The sequence below is a fragment of the Petaurus breviceps genome, unplaced genomic scaffold (assembly GCF_028583685.1).
Source record: "Petaurus breviceps papuanus isolate PSGF00001 unplaced genomic scaffold, PetGlider_PUasm1.0 90919, whole genome shotgun sequence".
NCBI classification, from domain to species: Eukaryota; Metazoa; Chordata; class Mammalia; order Diprotodontia; family Petauridae; genus Petaurus; species Petaurus breviceps.
Window position 1 is genome coordinate 17,752,244 of NW_027187378.1, and position 26,136 is coordinate 17,778,379.

General features: G+C 37.7%; 1 protein-coding gene across 8 annotated transcripts; it reads left to right on the plus strand.

Annotated features, from left to right (window-relative positions):
• The first annotated feature begins 199 nt into the window (after positions 1 to 199).
• GZF1 (GDNF inducible zinc finger protein 1) lies at positions 200 to 25,655 on the plus strand. 8 transcript variants are annotated; one of them, XM_069075516.1, is made up of 7 exons: positions 200 to 525; positions 2,229 to 2,282; positions 2,762 to 4,128; positions 5,996 to 6,090; positions 15,921 to 16,088; positions 18,183 to 18,340; positions 21,511 to 25,655. In XM_069075516.1, exons 2-7 carry the CDS (start codon positions 2,253 to 2,255, stop codon positions 21,862 to 21,864), a joined length of 2,172 nt encoding a protein of 723 aa, XP_068931617.1. In that variant the 5' UTR covers positions 200 to 525; positions 2,229 to 2,252; the 3' UTR covers positions 21,865 to 25,655. The 8 variants fall into 8 exon arrangements, with proteins under 8 accessions (XP_068931617.1, XP_068931618.1, XP_068931619.1 ...); XM_069075517.1 differs by having other exon boundaries at positions 200 to 353; XM_069075518.1 differs by lacking the exon at positions 2,229 to 2,282.
• Positions 25,656 to 26,136: the final 481 nt, after the last annotated feature.

Here is a 26,136-nt window from a genome sequence, read left to right on the forward strand (position 1 = left end):
TTAAAGGTAGCCTGCACCTGCCTCCAGGGCTGGCGGGAGGGGAGCTGTAATGGGGAGAGCCTGCGGCCAAGCAGCAGGTGCTTGCACTTCACCCCGAGAGCTACCCGAGGCAGCAAGAGACAAACGAAGGTAGCAGCTCGGGATGGGAGGGGTGAGGGGGACCCATGACGTAATCACGAAGCGCACGTCCGCCACGTGACCCCAGCGTGGTTGTGCCATATGACCCAAGATGGCGTTGCCGAAGTCGCTCTGGTAGTTGCTGTGGGCGGGTGTCGTAGGAAAGGAACTGTGAAAGCGCGTCCCCCAACCCCCTCTTCCCAGAGGGGAGCGGGGAGAGGCAGGGGCAACGGCCGGTGAGGGAGAGGCGCGTGCTGTGGAGCGGGGGGAGGGAGCGCCCCGGCAGCCAATGAGCTGCGAGCAGAAGGGAGCTGAGCTGCCCCGGCGGCCGCCTCCTCCTTCCCCTTTGCCTTCTCCTCCCCATATCCCTCCTCCCCGGACCTCGTCCAGGCGGATGTTCGGTGCCGGGTGAGTGTCCCGGCCCCGGCCTCTAGAGCGGTGTCCCAGCCGGTTCCGAGCCCCTCCGTCCCTGCAGCCGCGGCTGCCCCCTGGTCCTCCTTGACCCGACTGTGTCGTGGGGGAGCCCCCGCGGACCCAGGTGAAGGAGTGCGGGGCTTGGGGGCTCCTGAGCCCGGGAGCCGGCCAGGGAAGCCGCCGGGCGGGGGCGGGAGGGGCCCTGGTAAGGACGCGTGGCCCCGAGTGTGGAGAAATTCTCGGGGATTGGGGCAGTGCCCTCCCATCGCCCTGCTTAGCGTCTGCCCAGCTCCCCGCCGACCTGGGCTGGGCAGGTCCTGGGCCCCATCCTTGGGCTTCATGCGGTCCGGGATCTGAGTCGGCACTCAGAGTGCAGGTGCAAAACCTGTCCTTAGGTAAGGGAGCGGAGCCAGACGATCTGCGGTCTTCCAACTTTAGGAAAGCAGGAATCCTTTTCCCACGGGCTCCTAAGCCAAGGTGACAGGGCAGATCTCGAAGCCAGGAGGCAGGTACATGTGGGATGGATTTAGTATTTTGAAGTTCTTCTAATGACCCTTTGAAAGACCGTGAAGTCAGATGGCCCAGCCAAGCCAACTATCAGGATTTCATGCCATTTGTTGTGTTTCCGTTAGGTCAACCAGGTTTTCATACTTAACATCAACAAATAACATAAATGAGTACCTATTATGTGTAAAGTGATATAAAGACCGATAAGATGAGGTCCCTGCCCTCAAAGAGCTTACAATCTTAGGGGGAGGAGGGATAGAACATGTAAATATATGTATGTGTATAAATATACAGAACAATAAACTATCTTAAGCTAAGTGACTTGAGTGAGGGAATATTCGCTATTGAGCAAGTGGGGAATACATCCTTGAAGGTGTGAGATTTGAACTGGAATTGAAGGAATAGTAACACAGAGAACTGGAAAAGAATTAGGGGAGCATTCTAGAAAGAGCAAAGAGGAATGTTGTAGCATGTTAGGGGAAATAGACCACCTTGGGTGAAGCAGAGTTTCTATTAGGGAAGTAATAGAAGATAAATGTTGACATCTTATTTGTGAATTGCTAAATTATGAATGCCAGATTAAGGATTTTAATTTTATTCATTAGTGTTAGGAAACCAGTGAAGGTTGTTTTAGGAAGATTAAGCCGACCTTGTTTGAAAAAGAGTTGGGAGACTGTTGAAGTAGACCAGGGTTGAGGATGAGGGCATAGATTAAAGTTGTAGGTAACTAGAAAAATGATTTCTTTAATAACCTCAAGGGGGAGATTAGTTTGGGGAGAGGGAATATTATTTTCTTCACGGTATTTGAATAGAAGTGCCTAGCAAGCAGAGAGAAATACGTAACTGGAATTCAGGTTTGGTATCAGTGATAGAAATGTAGCCAAAGCATTTATTAAGCCTTATTATTAAGCAGGGACTGCCAATCCTTCAAGAAGTTTACCTTGTAATAGGGGAAGACAGCGCATAATCAGATGATAGAAAACAGGGAGACAGATGCAGGAGCATAGCCTAGAGATGGCCAGGGGAGTGAAGGCCTGGATCAAGATAAAGCAGAAGCCCCACCTCTCAGAGTGCAGTATAGTTCCAGGGTGGGGATGAAGTTTTCATCGGGTTTGAAGCCGGTGGGAATCATACACACTTACCCCGTGTTTCCCCGATAATAAGACACTCTTATTAATTTTTTTGGACAGAAAAACACCAGAGGGCTTATTTTAATGAACATTGACAGCAATTTTAATAAACAGGTAAATGTGAACAAAAAAATGTACCTTTATTCAATAAGCAAATCACTGGGGAAGAACAGGATGACGTGCTCACTGCTGCAGCTGTGATTGGATGCAGCTCGAGCGCGGCGTGCGTTTGGGGGGGGGGGGCGGTGCATACAGAGGGTACCGTAATGTAGCGTGCAGGGGATCACCTTCACTACAGTAGCAATCTCAATAGGGCTTATTTTCGGGGGAGGGCTTATTTTAGAGGAATCTTACACACTAAGGGGAGGGCTTATTATCGGGGAAACACGGTAGTTGGTAATTGAAATCTAGATGAGCTTTCAGAGAGAAGTAGAGGGGGCTCGTGACTAGGCTTTGAGTTATACCTACATTTAAGGATGAAGGAGGAGGAAGGACCCTTGAACCTTTTATATCCTCTATAAAATTAAAACAATACTTTAAAAATATATATTTTAAGTCAATAATTGATCCTAATTATTTTTTTCTCTTTAAAGCTGTTTTCAGAAAGAAAGATGGAAAGTGGTGCAGTTCTACTACAGTCCAAATCATCGCCAATTAATCTTTTGAATGAAATGCATCAGTTACGTCTTCTTGGTCACTTGTGTGATGTGACTGTGAGTGTGGAATATCAAGGTGTAAGAGAAGAATTTGTGGCTCATAAAGCTGTACTGGCAGCCACAAGCAAGTTTTTTAAGGAGATGTTCCTTAATGAGACGACCATGGATGGAACAAGGACAAATGTATATTTAAATGAAGTACAGGTTGTTGACTTTGCTTCTTTTCTTGAATTTGTCTATACTGCAAAAGTCCAGGTAGAAGAAGATCGTGTGCAGAGAATGCTGGAAATGGCTGAAAAACTGAAGTGTTTAGACTTATCTGAAACTTGTTTTCAGTTAAAGAAACAGATGCTAGAATCAGTACTTTTAGAGCTTCAAAACTTTTCAGAGTCTCAGGAGCCAGGAGAGAATAATAACTCACAAACAAATGATGTTCTGCTTGATTCTAAGTCAAGTATAACGGTAGAAGTCCCTAATGCTAATAGCTTTTCAGATTCTTCAGATTACCCTGTAGAAAGAAATAGCAATGGTTTAATATCACAGACACCACTGAGAAAGTCAAAGGACAAAGTAGATAAGAAAAAAGAAGTTATGAAACCTCCCTATCCTAAAATTAGAAGAGCTAGTGGAAGGCTGGCTGGTAGGAAGGTATTTGTCGAAATCCCTAAGAAGAAGTACACAAGGAGACTCAGAGAACAGCAAAAAAATGCTGCAGATGATATTGGGGAGAACAAATCTCCAGAAGACCAAAGCATACTTGATGTGGAGGTGGTGATAGAGCCAGTGACAAAAAATGTGGAGCCAAAGAATGAGGAGTGTGATGCCAGCTTTGAGTTAGAAGAAGCTTTGAAAAAAGCTGAGGAGGAAGATGATAAGAAAAAGAGCAACTTTAAGTGCACCACCTGTGAAAAAGAGTTTCTTTATGAGAAGAGTTTCCTGAAACATATCAAACATAACCACGGCATTGCTGCTGAAATAGTTTATCGCTGTGATACCTGCAGCCAAACATTTGCAAACCGATGTAATTTGAAGAGCCATCAGCGCCATGTTCATAGCAGTGAGCGCCATTTCCCCTGTGAACTCTGTGGAAAAAAATTCAAAAGGAAGAAAGATGTTAAAAGGCATATTCTTCAGGTTCATGAAGGTGGTGGGGAGCGTCATCAGTGCCAACAGTGTGGCAAGGGCTTGAGCTCCAAAACAGCTCTGAGGCTTCATGAACGAACTCATACAGGGGACAAACCATATGGGTGCACTGAGTGTGAAGCTAAGTTTTCTCAGCCTTCTGCACTGAAAACACACATGAGGTATGAATAGTCTTCACTGTACTTGTGGAACAGGGTTAGGGGGTGGGAACTCAGACAATACTTTGTGACATCAGAAGGAAGCATCCTTATAAAGTGCAGTATTTTTTATTTCCAGATAGTGTTTTTATGCTTGAATAAAGCAAGGCTAAACTATGACTTTGGTCAGAGGTTTTTGCCCATTTGAATTCAGGTCCTTTAGAGGCTGAAAGAATGATTGATTTATTTTTTTTTTTGGATTTGAGAGTCTGTGGGAGTTAACCTTTGCCAAGGAATTGCAGGAAGTAATTGTCATTTCCACAAGCTTAATGTAAAGCAGAATTTCTTAATCTAGGGTCCATGAATTTTTTTTTAATATTTTGATAAAACTTTCAATGTAATTGGTTTCCTTAGTAATCTTGTATTTTTTATTTTATGCATTTAAAAACATTATTCTAAGAAAGAAGTCCGTTGACTTAACCAAACTGGCAAAATGGTTCATGACACAAGGTTAAGAATTCCTGATATAACTGGTTAAATTTATACTATCCTCTCCCATTTGACCTGTAAAACTTTTATTGTGTTGAGAGGGAGAGACTACAGGCTATATAGGAGAGGGCATGTATAGTTCTCAGAGCACTTGTCCGTAACCCTGCACTACATGACTAGAAGATGCATAGTGTCTTAAAGGGCCATTCTGCCAATATGTTTTTTAAGGGGGAGTAGGAGCTTATTCTTCTGTTAATTATGAACTGGAATCAAAGGTTAGAGAATGCATTAGATCTCTCAGCCACTAGGAGGCCTCAGTCAGAGTACCTGATAACTAGTATACTTATGCATTAATTCCACCTTTTGAGTTTTAAAATACTATTAACTCAGAGCCTGGCACTTAGGAAGCAATTAATAAAAGACTTGTTGCTTGTTTAATTATGCAAGCTCTAGAACTGGGAGAGGGAATGGGATAGATTTATATTTATTTTTTCAGTATCATACTATTTGAACTTGGCTTAAAGAATTTTAATAAATTTCCATAACAGTCTCTTTAAGCATTTTTTTATGATCCAGAATTTTTCTAATTCCTCATATCCAAAGGTAAGTCCGTGACAAACAAAACCCTTGTAATTACCCTGTCTCCATGAATCTACCTCTGAAGCAGAAAGATTGACTTTTAAAGTCGGTAGTATGGGGAACAATATTATCTCAACCTTTTGAGGTGGGGAGAGTGGCAGGAGGCAGAATTGTGCTAGTCAGAATCTCAGTGCATACATATTTGCTTTCTAATATTAAGTTTACATATCCTTTTAAGGTCATTTTTCCCATTTTTGATTGGTGCTATAGCACATAAAAATGAGGTTGATAGTACCATGAATTTCTTAAAAGTTGGAAAATATGTGACAGTTTATCAAAAAATGATTCCTTAGAAAATGAATACTAAATTTTTTTTGAGAATTAGAAATCTTGTGGCAGTTAAAAAATGGTTCCTTAGAAATTTATGGTTGATTATGCTACACAGAAATTTTTAAGGAGTGTAAGTTGAGATAGTAGCAATTGTTTTCCAATTGATGAAAGTTTATTAAAACTTTGCTAAACTAGAAATATATGAAGATGTTGTCTCTTTACAGATGTCTTTTTAAGATGAATCAACAGATATAAATGAAAATTCATAGAATAATGTTCATAAAATTATCAGATAATCATTTTAGTATCTGAGATTTTGGTTTGTGAAGTTGATAGCTCCATTTATTCTGAACTTTTCGTTAGTCTGCTAGAGATGGCTTTGATCAAGATTAATTTATTTTGAAAAGATTGGAATGAGGGGCACTTTATTTGGAGGCAGGCTTGGAACTTGGAAGTAAGCATTCTGAACTGTTCTGGAATGTTGTAATTTCAGAATTCATACTGGTGAAAAACCTTTTGTCTGTGATGAATGTGGTGCAAGATTCACTCAAAACCACATGCTGATATATCATAAAAGGTGTCATACAGGTAAGTGTGCTATTGTCATACGTGTGAGAGAAAAAGTTACAGAATCACTGAATGCTAGGATTGAAAAGGAATTTAGAAATGTCTAGTACATCCTTTAGATTTACAGATGGTCAAACAGGGCCAAAACAATTAAATGAATTGCCTAAAATTATACAGATTAGCACCAAGTTTCAAACCGAGGTCTTCTGATTTCAAATGTTCTTTCCATTATGCTACAGCTGCCCCAACTTACTTAGGAGTTTACGTCTTGATGACTTAACTCTATAGTTCCAAGTAATTCAGAATTCAGAGTAATAAAAAATTACTCCAGTGATAGTCTGTGAAATTGTTCATTTACCTGCTTGTAAAATTATCGCTCTAAACTTTATATAAACCCAGGTAAAAATGAAATTAAAAGAAAGATAACTGAGATGTCTCTTGACAATATTCAGAGTTTGTAAAAACAAGTAACTTGATTTTTCTTTTTACTTTTTTTGTTTTTTGGCTTTTTGGAGGAGGGAAGGTGGGGCATTTGGGGTTAAGTGACTTGCCCAAGGTCAGTCACATGGCTAGTTTTGTGTTGAGTGAATGAGGCCAGATTTGAATTTGGGTCCTCCTGACTCGAGGGCCAGCGCACTATTCACTGCACCACCTAACTGCCCCTTGATTTTTCTACATGGTAATTTCACAGCAAGATTCACTAGGTAGTCAAAAGTTCATTTAGACACAGCTTAGAGGTAGGGATACAGGGCATAAAGAAAGAAAAAGGTAGGTGGATAACATTATTTTCTCTTACTTAAATGCCAGGTTTACATGTACATGTTCATATTTAGTTTCTGTTTTAATGACAGTTATAACTTTGAAAAACAGGCCCCCTTTTTAATTATTTATGTTTAGTTTTCCACAATCACTTCCATAAGTTTTAAATTTTCTCCCTGTCTTTCCCCCCCTCCCTAAGACGGCTTGCAGTCTGATATGGGCTCTGCACATACATTCCTATTAAACACTTTTTCACATTAATCATGTTGCATAGAAGAATTATAATGAATGGGAAAAACAATGAGAAAAAAAAATACATAAAACAAAAAAGAAAATAGCTTCGTTCTGCATTCTGACTCCATATTTTGTTCTCTGGATGTGACTGGCATTTTCCATCATGTATTCTTTGGAATTGTTTTAAGTCCTTGCATTGCTGAGAAGACTGAGCCTATCAAAATCAGTCATTGCACACTGTGGATGTTACTATGTACAGTATTCTCCTAGTTCTGCTCCCCTCACTCAGCACCAGTTCATATAAGGCTTTCCAGGTTTCTATGAAGTCTGCCTGTTCATCATTTCTTATAGCACAATAGTATTCCATTACATTCCTATATCACAACTTGTTTAGCCATTCTCCAGTTGATGGGCATCCCCTTGATTTGCAGTTCTTGGCCACCACAAAAAAAGCTGCTATAATATTTTTGTACATGTGGGTCCTTTTCCCATTTTTATGATCTCTTTGGGATACAGCCCTAGAAGTGGTATTGCTGGGTCAAAGGGTATGCACATTTTCATAGCCCATTGGGCATAGTTCCAAATTGTTCTCCAGAGTGGTTGGATCATCTCACAGCTCCACCAGCAATGAATTAGTGTTCTAACATTCCCACATCCTCTCCAATACTTACATTTTTCTGTTTTGCCATGATAGCCAATCTGATGGGTGTGATGTAGTACCTCAGAGTTGTTTTGATTTGCATCTCTAATCAATAGTGATTTAGAGCATTTTTTTCATAAGACTATGGATAGATTTAATTCCTTCCTCTGAAAACTGAAACAGGCCTCCTTTAATAGACATGTTTGGTGTTTGTTTTGGAATTTTATTTGCTTTGTGATAGATATCTCATTCTTTCCTCGGCTATTAAAATGAGTTGAGCTGAAGGTTAAACTCCTTGTTCTAAGTATTTTTTTATGTGTAGCTTACTTTACTTTGGAATTATGTAATAAATTCAGCATATTTGCCTATGCTTTCTTACAATGTTCCTTCTATTCATAATAAATTCCCAAATATTTTATGTATTCTGAAGTTATTTGTGATGGAATTTTTCTATCTTTTCCAGCTAGGGTTTGTTGGTGATATATTCAGATGCTTATGTTTTAAAACATTTCTCTCTTTTTTTTTTGAGTGATGTGTGGAGGCAGCTCTTTTTAGCTCCTCACTCCCTACGTCCTATCCCTACCCACCAAATTGTGGAATAAAAGAAAAATTCTTTCTCCCTTCTTCCCCAGCTCTACTTTTTCCTTCCTTCTTTCCTTCCTCCTTTCCTCTCTTTTAAAATTTATTACACTTTCATTAACATATAAACCAATATAAATATCTTAAATACAAACTGAAATAATGTAATATACATAATTATATAGTAATAAATAGCTAGCATTTGTATAGTGTATTGAGGTTTGCAAAGTGCTGTACATATTTTATGTCATTTGATCCTCACAGTAACCCTGTGAGAAAAGTGCTAATAGATCTCCTTTTTATAGATGAGGAAATGGAGCTTAAGTGGCTCAGTTAGTCATACCAGTAGCAAGTTTTTGAAAGAGAATTTGAACTCAGGTCTTTCTGACTCCATGTCTATTCATTGTACTACCTCACTCATAATAATATGTTGGTTGGGCTTTTTATATTGTTCATTTTGAAGGTTTCTTAAAATATGGTGTCTTTGACACTGCTACTTATAATTCTTTTAGAACCACTCTTTTTTTTTCTTAATTTGCCTCTCCCTTTCACCCTTCCAGTTGAGAAATGGGGGGAAAACCCTCAGTAGATACTTGCAAAACAAATTTCCACATTTTCCATGTCTGAAAATTTGGGTTTTTGTATTTTAAGTTCAGAACCTTTCTGGCAAGAAAAAGGTAGTGTGTGTCTTCTTCATCCTTTTGGACTTAAGGTTTACCGTTGTGCTAATCATAATTCTAAAAAAGTCTTCTATACTTGTTTTTTTCTATAATGTTTTGTATAGATTGTTTTCCTAGTTCTGCTTGCTTTACTCTGTATTAGTACATAGAAATAGTCAGTTTCTCCTTAAACTGTACATTTCATCATTTCTTTTGATTCAGTGATATTTCATTTTATTCATATACTACAAATAATTTTAGCCATTCCCAAATAGGACACTCCCTTAGTTTCCAGTTTGGAGTAACCAAAAAGCTCCTTTAAATATTTGTGTACATATAAGTCTTTTTCTTCTTTCTTTGAAGTATAGGCCTGGTAGTGCTATTTTAAGTCAGAGGGATATAATAGTATAGTAGATTATGGACATAGGTCCAAGTTACTTTCCAGAAGATCTATACCATTTCGTTGCTCCGCCAGCATTGCCCCTCGAATGTTTTTCATTTTCCTGTTTTGTCTTGTCATCATCTTTGCCAGTCGACTAGGTTTGGTGGAACCTTAAAGTTGCTTTTCATTTGCATTTCTGTAATTAGTGATTTAGAGCACTTTTTCAGAGTGTTGTTAGTAGCTTGTATTTTTTTTTTTTGAAAACTGATTGACTATCTATTAGAGAATGGCTCTTAGCCATTCGTGTATTTGAACCTGCTTCTTGTATATGTCGAATATTTTATCAAATGAACTTACTGCAAGTATTTTTTCCTAGTTCCCTGTTTTCCTTCTAATTTTAGTCACAAATGGGATTATTTGTGCGAAAAAATTAAATCTTATATAATCAAAATTGTCCATCTTCTTTGATCCCCTTGCTTGGTTAGTCATGAGCTCTCCCCTTATCCATAGGTCTAAAAGGCAATTTCTTTTTTGCTCCTCTAATTTGTTGATGTTGTGACCTTTTTATATATCCACTTGTAATTTATTTTGGCATATATAGTATGAGGTGTTGGTCTAATCCTGATTTTTGCCAGATTCTGCTCTCAAGTGTTTTTAGCACTAACCTGTTAGTAAAGAAGATCAAGGGGGTACCTCTGGTCAAAAGAATTAGACAAAGAGGCACAGATCCTTTTTATAAGCATAGAATAAAGAACAGAACTGACAGTTGATTATAGATTTGGCAGCCTCATAGAGGTGAGGACAACACGATTGGTTATATTAAGAATGGTCTAGCAACCCCTCTTTCTGTCTTGAAGGGATCCTTGATTGATTTATGGGACTCACCTGCATCCTGAGACAATTGATAGTGAATGAGGGATAGCAGACTCCCCAGCTCTTAGGAAGGAGATAGAGCCTTGGTTAATTGTACAGGGAAGGAATGATGACATATCTCTTATAGCTAGCTTTTTAGTACTTAAAGATAACAGATGTCGTGGTATTTTCCTAGGAGATGAAAAGTATGGTAGATAGCAGTTTTTCCCATTAGTTATAACTTTAAACTAATTTGGAAGGAAACTAAACTCCTGCAATTAAGAAATGTTCATTGTTTGAGGTCACTTTCATGGTTAGAGATATTGAACTAGACTCTGGTGTACACCTGCATCCCTCAAGGATAGCAGATTTTTTTGAGGCAAGAATAAAACAGTGATTAGTAGGAAAACTGAATTTCAAAACTTAACTTATTTCAGGTCCGCTGAATTTCAGAACTAAGTTCAGAGACAAAGAATCATGACTTAGGCAGTTACAGTACAAAATCAATCAGCTGTAAATAGGATTAACTAATCAATTTAATTTCTTAAGTCGTTTTCCTTTTCTGTCATTTTTGCCAGTCTGATGGGTGTGAAATGGAACCTTAGGGTTGTTTTAATTCCCATTTCCCTAATTAGTGATTTGGAACATTTTTTCCAATGTGGCTGTTGATTATTTGGATTACTTCCTTTGAAAACTACTTATTCTTACCCTTTGATCATTTATCAGTTATAAATTTGAATCAGTTCCTTATATATCTTGGATATGCTACCTTTAGCAAAGATAGTTTCTCACTTATTTTTATGTAATTTTGATGTGATAAAATAAATTTTATATAATCTAAAATGGCAATTTTATCTTCTTTGATTCTTCTTATCATTTGTTTGGTCCTGAATTTTTCTTCCGTCTATGGTTGTGAGAAGCATTTTCTTACTTGCTCCTTTAGTTTGCTTAAGATATCATCTTTTATGACTAAGTTACGTGTATATGTTTAAAGCTTATCTTTATATATGGTATGAGCTGTTCTGTGCTTAACCTCTTTCAGGTAGCCTTCCAAGTTTCCATACATTTTTGTCAAATAGTGAGTCCTTACCCTCAGTGTTTGGGGTCTTTGGGTTTATCAAACATGGGATTATAATTTTTGTTTGTTTCTGCATATTGTATATTGAATTTTGTTCTATTGAGAGACCTTTTTATTAAACCATTACCAGATAGTTTTGATGATTATTGCTTTGCAGTATAATTTGAGATTTGGTACTGTAGGCTCCCTTTCTTCTCACTTTTTAAAAGTTATTCTTTCTCTTGAGAATTTTTTACTTTTTATTCCTTCAGATGAATTTTGTAGTAATTTTCTCTAAGTCAGGTAAGCCTATGGTGGTTTGAGCAACATAGCAAAATGAGTAATTTTGGAAATATTTTCATTTTTATTTTATTGTCATGGCCTATCCACCAGCAATTAGTAATACATCTCCAGTTATTTTCTTCTGTCTTCATTTATGTAAAAGATGGTTTGTAGTTGAATTTATCAACACAAAAGAGTGTGTCTTGGTAAATTCCCAAATATTTTGTATATTCTGAAGTTAATTGTGATAGAATTTTTCTGTCTTTTTCTAGCTAGATTTTGTGGTAGTATACAGAAATGCAGACTTTTTCATGAATTTATTTTATGTCTTTCAACTTTGTTGAAACAATTATTCCATTTACTTTTTTAGTTTGCAAATTTTCTGGGTTCTTAAGATAGAACATATAATATTTGCAAAAAGTGACATTTTTTTCCTATGCTTCTCCTGATTTCTTTTTCTTGTGTTACTGCAGCTAGCTTTTCTAAATCTACATGAAATAATAGTAGTCATAATGGATGAAAGGATGAATACTTAATCATTCATCAGAATGCCTCTAGCACCAGTGCAATATTTAAAGCCTCACGATCACTATAAATATACCTGCATGGTGCTCAATTGCAAAATATAATGGACTGTCCATATCAAAGACAGAAACAAAACATTCAGACATCAGAAAACCAAATTCTAAAACCAGTAAGCTGCTTCCATTAGTAGCAAAGAAGTTAATAAGCCTTAACAGCACAGAGAACCACACCATCTTTTAGCCTTCCCACAAACCAACACTCACAAGCCTAGCCATCTCCCTGGGTATATCCTCTCTCTCCCACCATCTAGCTCCTCTGACTCCCAGCATCCTGTGGGCTCTGCTCTGCCATTCAGCAAACTCCTCCTACCACAGACTCCATGAGAGGATATTCATCATATTAGGGGTCAGAGTTTATTTTCAGAGTAGAGAAGGTCTTCAAATTCACTCAGACTTATTAAGGGGCAGGGAACATTGTCAAATTCCTATTACCATTACAGTGCTCTGAGAAGAAAATAAATATTTTAAAACAGTATTTATGTGGAATAGTGTTGCTTTCATGAGTACACACAGTGCAAGATGACTAAAGTGATCTTTATCTTGGACCTTCCCCTCCTTTTTTGTTGTTTTTGTTCTCCCCCCCCCCCCTTTTTAAAGAATTGTTCACATATGCTTTGCAGCAATCTTCCTCTTCCCAAATCTATTTTTTATGTTTCTCAGAAAGATCCATAGACATTCTTGATTGGGAATAATCAAGCGACTCATTATATCAGAAGTTTGTAATTCTTAATTAAATTTTTTTTATGTTTTAAGTTCTGAACTGTTTCCCTCGCTCTCCACCCCACATTAGAAAAGGCCACCATTTGAGAGAGTGTATCTGTATCTTACTCTGAAGGTAGATAAGGTTCCTTCATAGGTTCTTTGTAGTTGAATTGCATTATTATTTCTGTATTTCCTTCCATGCTTTTTTCTTCACTGTTTATCTTTTTCTTCCTCTCTTTTTGCCCTATTCATTTTCAGATGTCTAATTTACTTCTGAACATTGCCTCCCTAAACTTCACCCTTTCAAATAATCTCTCCCTTACTCTCTCCTGTTACCTTCTGTTTCTTAATCTGTATATTCTTCTAAGAGTCCCTCCCTTATCCTGTCCCCTAGCCCTCCTATTTCTTGGTAAATTAAGACTTTTATATCCTTCTAGATGTATATGAAATCCCTCTTAAAACCAGGTCTAATAAAAATAAGGTTCTAGCACTGCCAACTCTCCACCCTCTCATACCCTCTATTGTAACATTTCTTCCATTTTTCCATTATGCCTCCTCCTAGTAATTTTTTTAGGATAATCCCATCATACTCAACCCTAAGCCTTCTGTCTGTGTATCCCCCCCTTTTTTTTTTTATTTTTGCTTTTTGGAGGGGGAAGGGCAGGGCATTTGGGGTTAAGTGACTTGCCCAAGGTCACACAGCTAGTAAGTGTTAAGTGTCTGAGGCTGGATTTTAACTCAGGTCCTACTGACTCCAGGGCTGGTGCTCTATTCACTGCACCACCTAGCTGCCCCTATGTATACTCTTTCAGACTACCTTAGTAATGATACTATTCTTAAGAGTTACAGAAAATGTTTTACCATATAAGATGTAAACAATTTGACCTTATTGAATCCCTTATAATTAGTCATTATAAATTATAAAACATTACAAATAATGTTTACCTTCTTATGTTTCTTCTGATTCTTGTAGGTCAGATTTTCTGTTCAGTTCTGGTCTTTTCCTCAAGAATACCTGAAAGTCTTTTAATTCATTAAATACCCATTTTTTTTTTTCCTTGAAGAATTACACTCAGCTTTGCTGGGTACGTTATTCTTGGTTGCAAACCCAGCTCCTTTGCTCTTTGTAATATCACATGCCATGCACTTAAGTATTTTAATAAAGAAGCTGCTAAATCTTGTTATACTGACTCTTGCACCACAGTATTTAAATTGTTTTTAGTTGCTTGTAGTATTTTCTTCTTTACCAGGGAGCTTTGAAATGTAGCTGTAATGTTCCTGTGAGTTTTCATTTTGGAATTTCTCTTTCAGGTGGTGATTAATGATAGGTGATTAGAAATTCTTCAGTTTCTATTTTACCTTCTAGTTCTAAAACTTCAGGGCAGTTTTCCTTAATAATTTCTTGAATTAGTATCTAGACTCTTTTTATCATAACTTTCAAGGAGTCCAACAATCTTATATTGTCTCTCCTCAGTCTGTTTTCCAGGTCAGTTGTTTGTCAGATGAGATATTTCACATTTTCTTCTATTTTTTCCTTTTTTTTTTAAATTTTGTTTTATTATTTCTTGGTATCTTCTGAAGTCATTAGCTTCTCTTTGCCCTGTTATAAGTTTTAAAGTTATTTTCTTTGGTAAATTTTTGGATCCTTCTAGTTGGTTGACGTGATTTTAATGTATTACTCTTATTTTTTTCCCTATTTTTTCTCAACCTTTCTTACTTGATTTTAAAAATTCTTTTTGAGCTCTTCCAAGAAAGCTTTTTGTGCTTGTGACTATTTTACATTTTTCTTTGTAGCTTTAGAAGTAGCTGTTTTGACTACTCTCTCTTCTTCTGAGTTTGATCCCTGATCTTTGTCATCATTAGCTGTCTGTGGTTGGGTTCTCTCTTCCTTTTGCTTATTCATTTTTTTAGTGGCTTATTTTTTGGCTGTTAACTTTATGTTAGAATCAGGCTCTAATCCCAAGGTATCATCTCAGGCTTCAGGTTTTTCATGCTGTTGTTTTCTGAGCTCTCTCTGGGTACCTGACCTCAGGTATTCCTCTTTAGCTATGACCAGGGTCCCCAGCAATACTGTCACTGCAAATGCCTTTACTTCCTGCAGTCCCTCCAGGAGCTGCAAGCTTCAGCTTACACCTCTGCCCTAGAAAGAGGGACTCTATCCTCTTGAGAGTGATCACAGACAACAGAGCCCTCACCTCTCCGCAGTCCTACTCACCAATATCTGTTCCTCACCCACAGCCACAGCCTGGGACCACATCTGATCAGCATACCATGCCCTGAGACCACTCTCAGCCTTTCTTCATTCTTTTCCCTGTCAACCATCCAACCCCCACACTGTCTATGAGGCAAAAGTTTCTAAAGCTGAGGCTGCCACGCACACAACTGCACCCCCCTTGCCTCCTTGCTTTTTGTTGATTAGGGATATCTGCCCAGAGCTATTCACGCTTCAGTCAGGCCAGACCACCACCACAGGAGGTCAGGTCCTTCCTAACTTACTCCCAGGTTGTCTTAGGCTGGACAATCGCTCTACCTTTGGTAGAGCAGTTTCTACCACTCTGCTCTAAAGTTCACTTTGAGGCATTATTTTAAGTTATTTGTAGGGGAATTTGGGAGAGCAAGCAATTTCTTGCCTTATTCTGCCATCTTCCCACAATCCTCTCTTATAATTCTTTTATTTGAGGGAATACCTAAAAAAAAATGGAGAAGCTGAAACTATCTAGGCAGTACTTCTACCTCTAGTGCAGGAGTTCTTAACCCAAGGTCTTTGAACTTTTTTTCTTTAATACTTGATAATTGAATTTCAATATAATTTGTTTCCTTTGTAACTTAATATATTTTATTAATTTTAAAACATTTGGAGAAGGAGCCCATAAGTCTTCAAATTGCTAAAGGAGTCCATAGCACAAAAAAAGGTTAAGAGCTTCTGTTTATAGAATCTTGAATTAGGTATGAGTAATTCTTATACTCTAGCCTTACCAAGGACCAGTTCAGTTACTTATAGTTGTTATTATTGAATATTGCAGGTTATTAACAGTGATGACTTACCAAAATACATGTTGGTATTGAGACCATTTGTTTCTGTTAGAAGTTTTTGTGTAAATCTGTTTCATATTTCATTTAGGGGAAAGACCTTTTATGTGTGAAACATGTGGCAAAAGTTTTGCTTCTAAGGAGTATTTGAAACATCACAATCGGATTCACACAGGATCCAAACCCTTTAAATGTGAAGTTTGCTTCAGGACATTTGCACAGAGGAATTCACTTTACCAGCATATTAAAGTCCATACAGGTATGACTTTAACTATGTAGAGAAGGGAATTGTTTTGCAAGAAAACTAAGTGTCCTTAGTTTACAAATAGGTTATATCCCAAAAATATGCATGTAAATCTTTTTTTTGTACCTTGGAATATATATACATATATGTATGATGACTTTGTGGGGTGGGGGTGGAGGTACACATTTACAGTTTGGGGCTGCAAGCAGACTTCTTTCCTTTCCCCTTCAGTAGGGATAGACATTGTCTTTCCTTTAGCCCTTTCTAGATCCAGTATAAGGCTCAGTCTAAGGCTGTGGGAGTGCAGGGAATGGCAAGGCCTCAAAGACTCTCCTTTCCCTTTTGCTACAGATAGTGCTGCTCCTCCTGCACTGGTCTCTTTTGATGCTGTCACTAGAGCTTGGATAAGCATTTGTTTAACCTAAACAGAATTGGGAAATGATGTCTCTTGGGTTTTACTGCCCCAGCAAAGGTTTTGATCCTTTACAGTTGAAAAATAAATTTGATTTATTACAAAATAAGTAACTGTGCATGAAGAGTGGAATTTTCTGGGGATGGTGGTGGGAGACTAGATTCTAAACAATATTATCATCACTAGAGAAAAGGGGAAGGAGGAGGAGAGTTCCTTTGGCCATAGCCAGGCTTGTCAATCATACTGAATGTTTATAAATCAGTTTTATGTAAGTCCTCAGCTAGGGGAATGGGCTGTCCAATTTGTAACCTGGGGAAAACTATACTATTTCAATGGAAATATTGGTCGTGGTTTTGGTGCACCTCAGTGATTTCATCAGTGTAAAGAACTCCCAATGTGAAAGTTCCCTCTACCTATTATAGATCAGTAACTCATTGGAAACTAAAAGTCTTCAAGTGTTGCTTGGGGGCACTGAGAGATTATGGTTCTGATCAGTCTCACGCAGCTAATAGTACGTCTCAGAGATAGAACTTTAACCTATGTCTTCCTTACTCCAGAGTTGGGTCTCTATTCACTAAGGACAAATGCTATTTTTACATTTAATATTTCCTTGCTTCTGATGTGACTTGAAATGGAAGAATCAATCGGAGTAGTAATTCATTCTAGAGATAGGAAGTTAGACTTCTCTTTTTCTGGGCATTCATTAGAGACTTTTTACTCTTATGTGTTCAAGGTTTTTACAAAGTATCAAAATGTTTGGGGTTTTTTTGAGTAGGCGTAGGCATATGGACAGGAAAATGTTAAAGATATGATTTGTGTTCAAGTTACACATTTTTCTATCTGTGATCTGTCTGTCTGCCTAGCTTTCCATCTGTCTGTCCAGGATTTGGACCTGTGGTTTTACCAGGCAACACCCTGATGAGTAACTTCCTCTGCCAGTGCAGGCTGACACAAGGTCCTAGGGCATTGCTTAAGGCTCTGAGAGGCTTAGTGACTTCCCCAGAGTCACACAGCCAGTATGGGTGAGAGGGGTGGGACTTCAATTTTAAAATTAAATTTAAAATACTATCAAATAACTGGGTTTCTTTTGCTATATATGTGAACATCCATGGTATAGTGGACAGCTAGCCTTAGACCCTACAAAACAGGTTCTTCTGCTGAAAACTTTAGCAATAATTTGGTGATAAGAGCTAATGTTACCTGCAGGTGTGCCACCCTCTGGCACTTGTGGCCTTGGATATTTGGTATAATTTCATTTAGAAATTAAATTAGAATTGATGAAAGTCTTGTCTTTATTCATTCACTTCTGTAATCCCATAGCATTCTTTCATTCTGTTCATCTACCTTCACCATATTGCATTTGCTATAGGTTTAGAAGATACTTCTGTTTTGGAAATTAAATACAACTTCTCCCTTCTCCCCTTTCCCTTTCCCCCAATTTGAACTGGAATGCAGGTTTTCTGAGGTCCATCTTGAACTAACAACTTTTTGACCAAGATTACTTCGATCCCAGAACTTGGGGCTTTTGTGACTCAGGAGGCAAATGCAAATAGATCTCTCACTTGCCCTTTCTCTCTACTAATAGTGGCCTAGAGAACATTATAGTTTGAAAATAGACCTTTAAGAGTGTGCTTTAGTAAATTGCGTCTATATTTGACAGTAGGGACCTCAACAATAAATAGTATTTCTTTTTTCAGGTGAACGTCCATATTGTTGTGATCAATGTGGTAAGCAGTTCACACAGCTTAATGCCTTGCAGCGTCATCATCGAATCCACACAGGAGAGAAGCCATTTATGTGCAATGCATGTGGACGGACATTCACAGACAAGTCCACTCTACGCCGGCACACTTCAGTAAGGAGCAATATATAATTTACATGTTCTCTTTCACCTGTTCCCTTCCTCTTTTAAATATATTTTTCAGCTCAGTGAGCCAGTGCATTATAACTACAAAATCATATAATTTTGTGAAAGTTCTTTTAATTACTAGACAGTCTTTTTCAGTTCTCTTATTTCTTTAAGGAGAAGAATAATTAGTGGTGTGATAATTTCAAGGCCAAGAATTCGTCCAGTATAAGTTTCATCCCTGAAATGAAAGCTCTTTGATAGAAAAAATATGTATATATACTTAGAAATAATTACATAAAAGCACATTAAAATATTGGTCTATTTGAGCTCTTATTTTTCTAAAAGCATGTAAATGAGCCATTGCACTGAAATGTAGGGAAATTTAGAATAGTATATATTAGAAATTGAGTCACACTCATACTTTCATTATGAGAAATACTTGAAATCCTGAAACATTTAAGACAAAAATAACTTACTTTAAAGAGTTTTTAAGTTGCTCAAATGTATTTAATGCAGTTTCATGGAATATATAATAACTGTTAGATTCTTCTGTAAACATAGGGTAGCATACCCTTACCTGCCAGTACTCTGACTGAAGGAATGAAAATTTTGATCACTGAAACCTTGCAAGATGTCTTGGGGTTTACAGCTAGATATCTTTCTTAAGGACCATGCCTTAAACTCAAACCACTCTGGCTCTCATTGATTGGCCAAGAGCAGGTCCCAGGCCAAGCCCTGCTTGGTTATTGTTTGGCCATGTTTGTCTCAGAGTAAATGTAAATAGCAGTTGTTATCATTTTGGCTGGAAATCTTGAGGGTCTTCCCCTTCCAGATTGATTTTTTTTTTTAACTAAGTAAAAAAGACCTATTCTCTGCCTCATTTCTTATCTCACCTTAATCATTGATTGGGAGTTGGCTTGGTCAGACTGAGACCCGTTAAAGACCTTACCAATGTCCCACTAAATCCAGGGTCATCTCCAATCATCCTCATCTATATCTTGCCACTGGACCCAGATGGTTCTGAAGGAGAAAGTGAGGCTAATAACTTTGCGCAGCCCTCCCTTAGTTAAATCCAGTTCACTTGCATATTAGGGCACCACCTCCCTGATGTCATGATCCTCTTTGAGAACGAAGGATAGACAACATTCCTCTGTATTTCCCATTTATATTTCAAATAAGAGCCTTAGCGGCTAGCAAAAAATGGCATTTGGAGGTTTTCTAGATTCTGTCACCTTCTACCCTGTTTTGACCAAAGTTCTACTTTAAGAACACTCTGTTCAGATTGAATGTAACAGTTACTTTTCATCAAGCCAGGGGATGCTAGCTTTTGGAAAGAAGTATGTTGCCAGTTCTTCTCCCTCGCTGAGAGCCCCCATGTGTGATAGCAATGAAAAAAACAAATGGTATTCTCTTCCTCCTTTCCCCTCTCTAACCCCGCCAAATCCCTTTTGTAATCCCATACTATCCTTTGATTCTGTTCATCTATTTTCACTATGTTGTGTTGGCTATAGAAGATATTTCCATTCTAGGGATTAGTACAAACTAAATTTGTTATCCCTGATACATTGTTGGAAAGTTCTGTCAACACCAGTTACACCTAAACTCCCTTTAACCTATGTAATGGATATGAAAGATTTAATATATTTTTGCTTAATTTTAAGATCTTTCCTATCCATTAATAGGCCCATGTAATCTATTTGAGTCACATGAGTTTGAATCACATGAGTCCATGGTGGAAGGAACTTGCTGAATGGGAAGAGCAGAGCCCAGAGGAAGTTGTTGAGAGCAGTTAGAGCTGAGGGAGAGAGAGGAAGCAGGCAGCAAGCTGAGTGTTGTTTGTAGTAAGTCCCTAACAGGGGGAAGGCTTGGGGATGGAAGTGCTCTCTGCATTGTTATTGTGTATAGATTTCTTTGGGTCTGTGATGGATTTGGCTTTCTGGTGTTTGAACTAAATGTTTTGGTTCTGTTTTCCCTGTGGAGAGTTTGTTATATTTTGCAATTCAGAATTATGCAGGCATATTCATAGCCATCGTAGGTGCTGTGAATAGCTTGTTGGCACTACAACCATCTGTAAGTGGAAAAGGAACTACAGCTTATTTGGGTAGTATTCCAGAGGTCTATTCTCATCAAGCATCCCTGATTTTTTTCTTCTAGTTTCAGGAACCTAAGGGAAAGACATTTTGTGATTCTTGCAATGAGATCCCTATTGATTAGGGGCTTTGGGTGTGAAATCTAGTTCATTACTGGGTATATGCAATCAGGAGTTAACTACCTTCTCCATTTTGCCTCAGAAGTAACAGAATGAAGTTTCTCTAGCACGTGTTTTAAGATTATGAGGAAAAAACCTGCTGCTGCTGGGGAAGAGTAAAGCTTAAGTTGCCTCTCTGACATTAGCAGCTTTATTACAGGCTTTATTACAGACTTTACTTAAGATTTTTTATCAGTTAAATTTTCAGGGCTGGGGGGAGGGAGGGAGTATTACCTATATTTGGACCAATATAGTAGTTTTCTTTATACAGTATTTTAAGCAAAGCATAATACATGATTAGTCACTTAAAGGTTTTTTTAATTAAATTTTATTGTTTTCAAATAAGGATTTTTTTTCTTTCCCTCTTATATCCCTACTAGGGGAAAAAAAAAGAAAAATTCCCACATTGGCAAGGTCCAAAAAGTGTATGTCATTCTGATTTAGTCTCTTACCTCTGTCAGGAGGTTGGTAACATTCTTCATCATTGGCCTACTTAAAGCTTTTTAATAAAGATGATAATGATCTTAATAGGTTGGTATAAATGTTTAAGTTTATGCTTATAGTTCTTGGCTTGTATTTTTAGAGTAATTTCATTTATACTCTCCCTACTCCCTTACGCCCCTTTTTTCTTAGGACAGATGAGTTTGGATAATTGGTTTCATCTCAGTTCTTGTGTGACCTGAAACTAGTTTAGATTTGCCCTAACAAGTTGACTATTTCTTTTTAAGGATCCCTGAGCATTTTCCACTTATAGTAGTATTAGGCCCAATTTTGTAGAGATAAAAACTAAAGTGTATAGAACCCCAGTTTCAGCAGAAAATACACTACTAGTTTGAAAGGATAGACCCATAAAGAAATATCAAGTTCTAGAGATTTTATTTGTATTATTCTTTGAATTACTTAATGATGATGATTGTTTTCTTTGTAGATACATGATAAGAATACACCATGGAAATCTTTCCTCGTTATTGTAGAAGGTTCACCCAAGAATGAAGACAGCCATAAAACTGAACAAATGGATGAGGACTATCCATCACCCAAAATATCAGAAAAGCTGCTCTCATTTGCAGAAAATGGCCACTTTCAAAACTTGACTGCAGTTCAAGGAGCTCTGACTGCTTTACATGAAAATAGTCCTCCTACAGATCTAGACTGTAAATCAGATGATCCTGTAGTCCCCCAGGAGGCCCTCATAGCTACCACATTAAGTGATCTTACAGTACTTCATACACAGACAGACTCAATTCAACCATCGCTTCATGCTTTGTCAAACATAGAATGATTGCTTCAAGTTGTTTGCCGAGAAAATCCAACAAAGGAGATACTCTGAGTACACATTGCCTGTGCTCAAAACCATGCCAGTAGCAGACATAGAATTTCCAGTGGGCACACAAAGAAAAGATGGGCTTATATAAGTGACATCCCCAGATTTTCCTGAAACCCCTGGTACTTGCACATCTTTATAAAAACATTTTTTAAAATCTCACTTTCCAGACCCCGATCTGCATGATCTCAAATATACTTTCCTCAGCAGTTATTATTCTACTTTGAGTAGATGTGTTGCATTTATTCTAAGGCTTGATTATTCTTATTTTTTAAAAGTTTGGATAAGCTCTTTTGAACCTAGTTTTTACCCATTATCAATTGAGTTACTTAATTTCCTGTGAATAGGTCCTCCACAATCTTCTCATTTTCTCAGTCCACCTGTGTGGATGTATTTATGTGATAGGGTATTTTTCCAGTTGAGTTGATTCTTTGATGAAATAATGTTGGGACCATATTTTGCCAAGTGTCTTTCCTGATAAATCAAGCCAAATAATTGGAGCTTTGGGATCATTGTAGTACAACCCTTTTTCATATTGAAAAAGTATTGTTGAGCTCATTTTTTAATATCATATAGGCACAAAAAAGGACCAATTAATTTTTAATAATAAACCCAATAATAATCTCTTCACTGGCTGTACAAATAACTTAGTCATTTCTGAAATTCCAAGTGTAATTGTTACCAAAGAATCCAACAGTAGAGCAGCTTGCAGCTTTTTGTCACAAGGTGCTTAAAAATTATGGAAGAACTACCGTGTTTCCTCGATAATAAGACACTGTCTTATTTTTTTGGACAGAAAAACACCAGAGGGCTTATTTTCAGGGGAGGGCTTATTTTAATGAACATTGACAGCAATTTTAATAAACAGGTAAATGTGAACAAAAAAATGTACCTTTATTCAATAATGATCATGTCATCTTCTTCAACAACATCGTCATAAGTGTCCATACCCTGAATTCCGTCCTGGATATCTTGCGCCTCCATTTCCTTCAGAAGAAGTGGACCCAATCTGTCATGTTCAGCAATATAGCTCTCTTTAAATGAATATGTCTTGTCCAGGTAACCTGCTCGTAGTGCCTTGGCGACACAGCTGTCAGTAATTTTATCCCATGACTTCTTCACCCAAGTCACGACTTCTTGCAGACAGGGCTTCACAAAGTTTCCACGCTGATTTCTTTCCATTCTATTTTCAATGTAGTCATTGACTTCCATGCGCAAATGGTCCTTGAATGGCTTCTTTATTGCAATATCAAGGGTCTGGAGATAGGCAGTCATTCCTGCAGGAATCATTACTTGATCTATTCTTCTCTCTGCAAGGAAGTTCTTCATTTCTTTAGCGTGGTGAGTGCTGGCTGAATCCCAGACTATCAGACCTCTTTGGTTACCTCGCATAACAAGTGGCAGCATTAAATCAACCCACTTTCTTATAACGGCTTGTGTACACCAGGCTTTTTCGGTTTCAAGAACGTAAATGCCAGATACACGTTCAATCTTATCTTTCTTGCCCTTACTGATGATTAGAGGTGTGGCTTTCTTTCCATCCAAACGAATTGCCAAAACAGGTGACCCGTGCACTTTCATAGCCAGTGGTGGGAATGTAGATTGACGTTGCACCCCTGTGAGGAATTGTTTGAGATCCTTGTCCCATAAACACTGCAGTTTCATCCATAGCAATCATATTGCAGGTTTGGTACTTGGAAATGTCGATCTTATCAATAAAGGACTTGAATGCAAGTGCACGTTTAATAACTTCAGCATCTTCCAGCTTAAACAGTGTTGTTGATCTTCTTAGGGACAGTTCATACTGTTGAAGGAAACCGTCCAACCAGTGTTGTGATGCTTTGAATCCTTCTGAGACCATATCAGCCCTGCGCACAACCAAGGCCTTTGCTCTCCTGTCAGCAATCCATTCACCAATGAGGATCTCCAAGTCAGGATATAAGGGCTGCCGACCTGATCCAGACCTGCGCTTTTTCCCTTTTCCCTCATCCACCTGTTGATTGAGGTTATTATAATCTGCTCTCCATTTTCTGACCATTCGATGATCCAAAAGTTTTTCTTTACAGAAAACTGCAAGATTCTTGCCATGTGACTCCTCTACAATTGCTTTCTTATACTCAACAGTATAGCTCTTCCTTTTTGTACTCATGTCTGGGGGTCAAAACAGACAGAACAATAAAATTATGACCATCAGTACTTCTTTTCACTCCATCATGCCCCCTGAGTTCTTCTTTTTTCCTCCATCATGCCCTTTTTATCCTCCATCATGCCCCCTCACTCCCGCTTACATACCAGGTTTTTATGTTGTCCTGCCTCAGCTCTCCTCTGCGGCACTGCTCTCAATGGCGCCAGCAAGCAAACCACTGGGGAAGAACAGGATGACGTGCTCACTGCTGCAGCTCTGATTGGATGCAGCTCAGAGTGCGGCATGTGTTTCATGGGGCGGGGGGGAACGGTGCATACAGAGGGTACTGTAATGTAGCGTGTAGCGCAGGGGATCACCTTCACTACAGTAGCAATCTCAATAGGGCTTATTTTGGGGGGAGGGCTTATTTTAGAGGAATCTTACACAGTAAGGGGAGGGCTTATTTTCGGGATAGGTCTTATTATCAGGGAAACACGTAGAGAATTTGTTAAGGACTGATGCAACTTTATTCCTCTGGCAAAATGTAGTGATTGTGGGATTATTTGGAATTCACTGTTGTGGCTTTCACTTAGGTAAATTTTCATGACTTTTGATTTGTTGCCATTTGTTGACAGAGGCATAATTATCCAGGCTTTATTATTTTTATGACAAGCACCTAACACTATAGAATTCCAAATTCCAAATGTCCACAACTCAAAATTTTATTACTAGGTTGTATTTTAATAATTAAAATGTTTCAACAGGTTATTCAACAACATATTAAAACTGTATAATCATTTCATTGCACTTCAAAGATGCTCCTGTTTTTCTCTTCGAAGTATTCCTTGAGAAGCCTCTTTGGTTGCACTTGCTGCCGGTGCTCTTTAACAAAACAAAGATGTGCTTTGCCAAGTTTGAGCTCTATAGTACTAATACAAGTGTTCCAATTTTTGAATTGGTTATATTTTGGTGAAGTACTCTGGTTTGGATATGGTCCTGGGAATCTGTTTGTGTCAAGAATTTTACAGAACCACAAAATACTTAACTTGTGTTCCCTTTAAGTTTTATTTTGCTGAATTTTCTATGAACAAAAGTTGTGTGAGGTAGTTGTATTTTGTTTTCATGAAACCACTGGAAAGTGCTTTAACCATGTAGGTTTCTCTGGAGAAAGTCTGTTTTACTGTTCTTTAAGTAATTTGACCATTTTCTATATTAGTGTCACACATTTAAGCTATTTTGAGCAAAATATTCGGTTAACTTAGTTTCACTACCACAACTACAATTTCAAAAACTGCATTGTAGATCTGTATACAAAGTAAAAATTTGCAGGCTGTTTTTTCTCCCTCAGGATTCAGCTTTTTTTTTTTTAATTTCTTGGAAAGAGGGGAAAAACACACTACTAACTTGTTTTTTTCTTGAAAAACCAGTCACTCAGAAGGAATTTGGATATTAGATTTTTATTTAATGATAGTTTGGTGGTCTTAAATTTTTGTAACTTTTCAAGGAACAATAAAATTTTACCTGTTCAGTCTTTTGATGAATGGATGTTTACTTTAAGTTTACTGTGCTGTAGCTATTAAGTTCTTTATATCCAATACTTAATAAAATCTAGACTCAGATAAAACTTGAGTACATACTGTGACTAAAGCACAATCAACTATCTAATTGTGTAAACAAATTTTGAAAGCAAGGGTCTATAACCTATTTTATGGTATATTGTTAAAATTAAAATACTTTTAAAATATATTAAAATGTCAAAATAGTGTTTTTTATAACTGAATTCCTCAATTGTCTCTAAATTTTTAATCCTATATAGGGATAGCATGGAGAATTTTTTTTTAACTCAATTAATTTGTACATCTCAATTTTGTTATGTGAAAGTTAAATATACTGCAGTCTTCAATGCAGCATTAAAGTTAGTACATTTTATCAATGATAGTACATCTGATATTGAATCCTATAGAAATCTTGCTGATTATAACCATCATAAGTATGGAAAATGCCAGATTTGTAAAATAACACCTTCACCCTTATAGTTAAGGATATTATTTCTAACTGAAGTTTGTGGGAATTGTATAGAAAAAGCAGGGAGAGTTACTGTATCT

What these genes read in the sequence shown, in the direction of transcription:
- GZF1 (XM_069075515.1), top strand. Translation starts at nt 220, where the DNA reads ATGACCCAAGATGGCGTTGCCGAAGTCGCTCTG. An exon ending in TCATAAAAGGTGTCATACAG is followed by an intron (nt 6,091 to 15,920) that starts GTAAGTGTGCTA and finishes TATTTCATTTAG; the next exon opens with GGGAAAGACCTTTTATGTGT. An exon ending in GCATATTAAAGTCCATACAG is followed by an intron (nt 16,089 to 18,182) that starts GTATGACTTTAA and finishes TTCTTTTTTCAG; the next exon opens with GTGAACGTCCATATTGTTGT.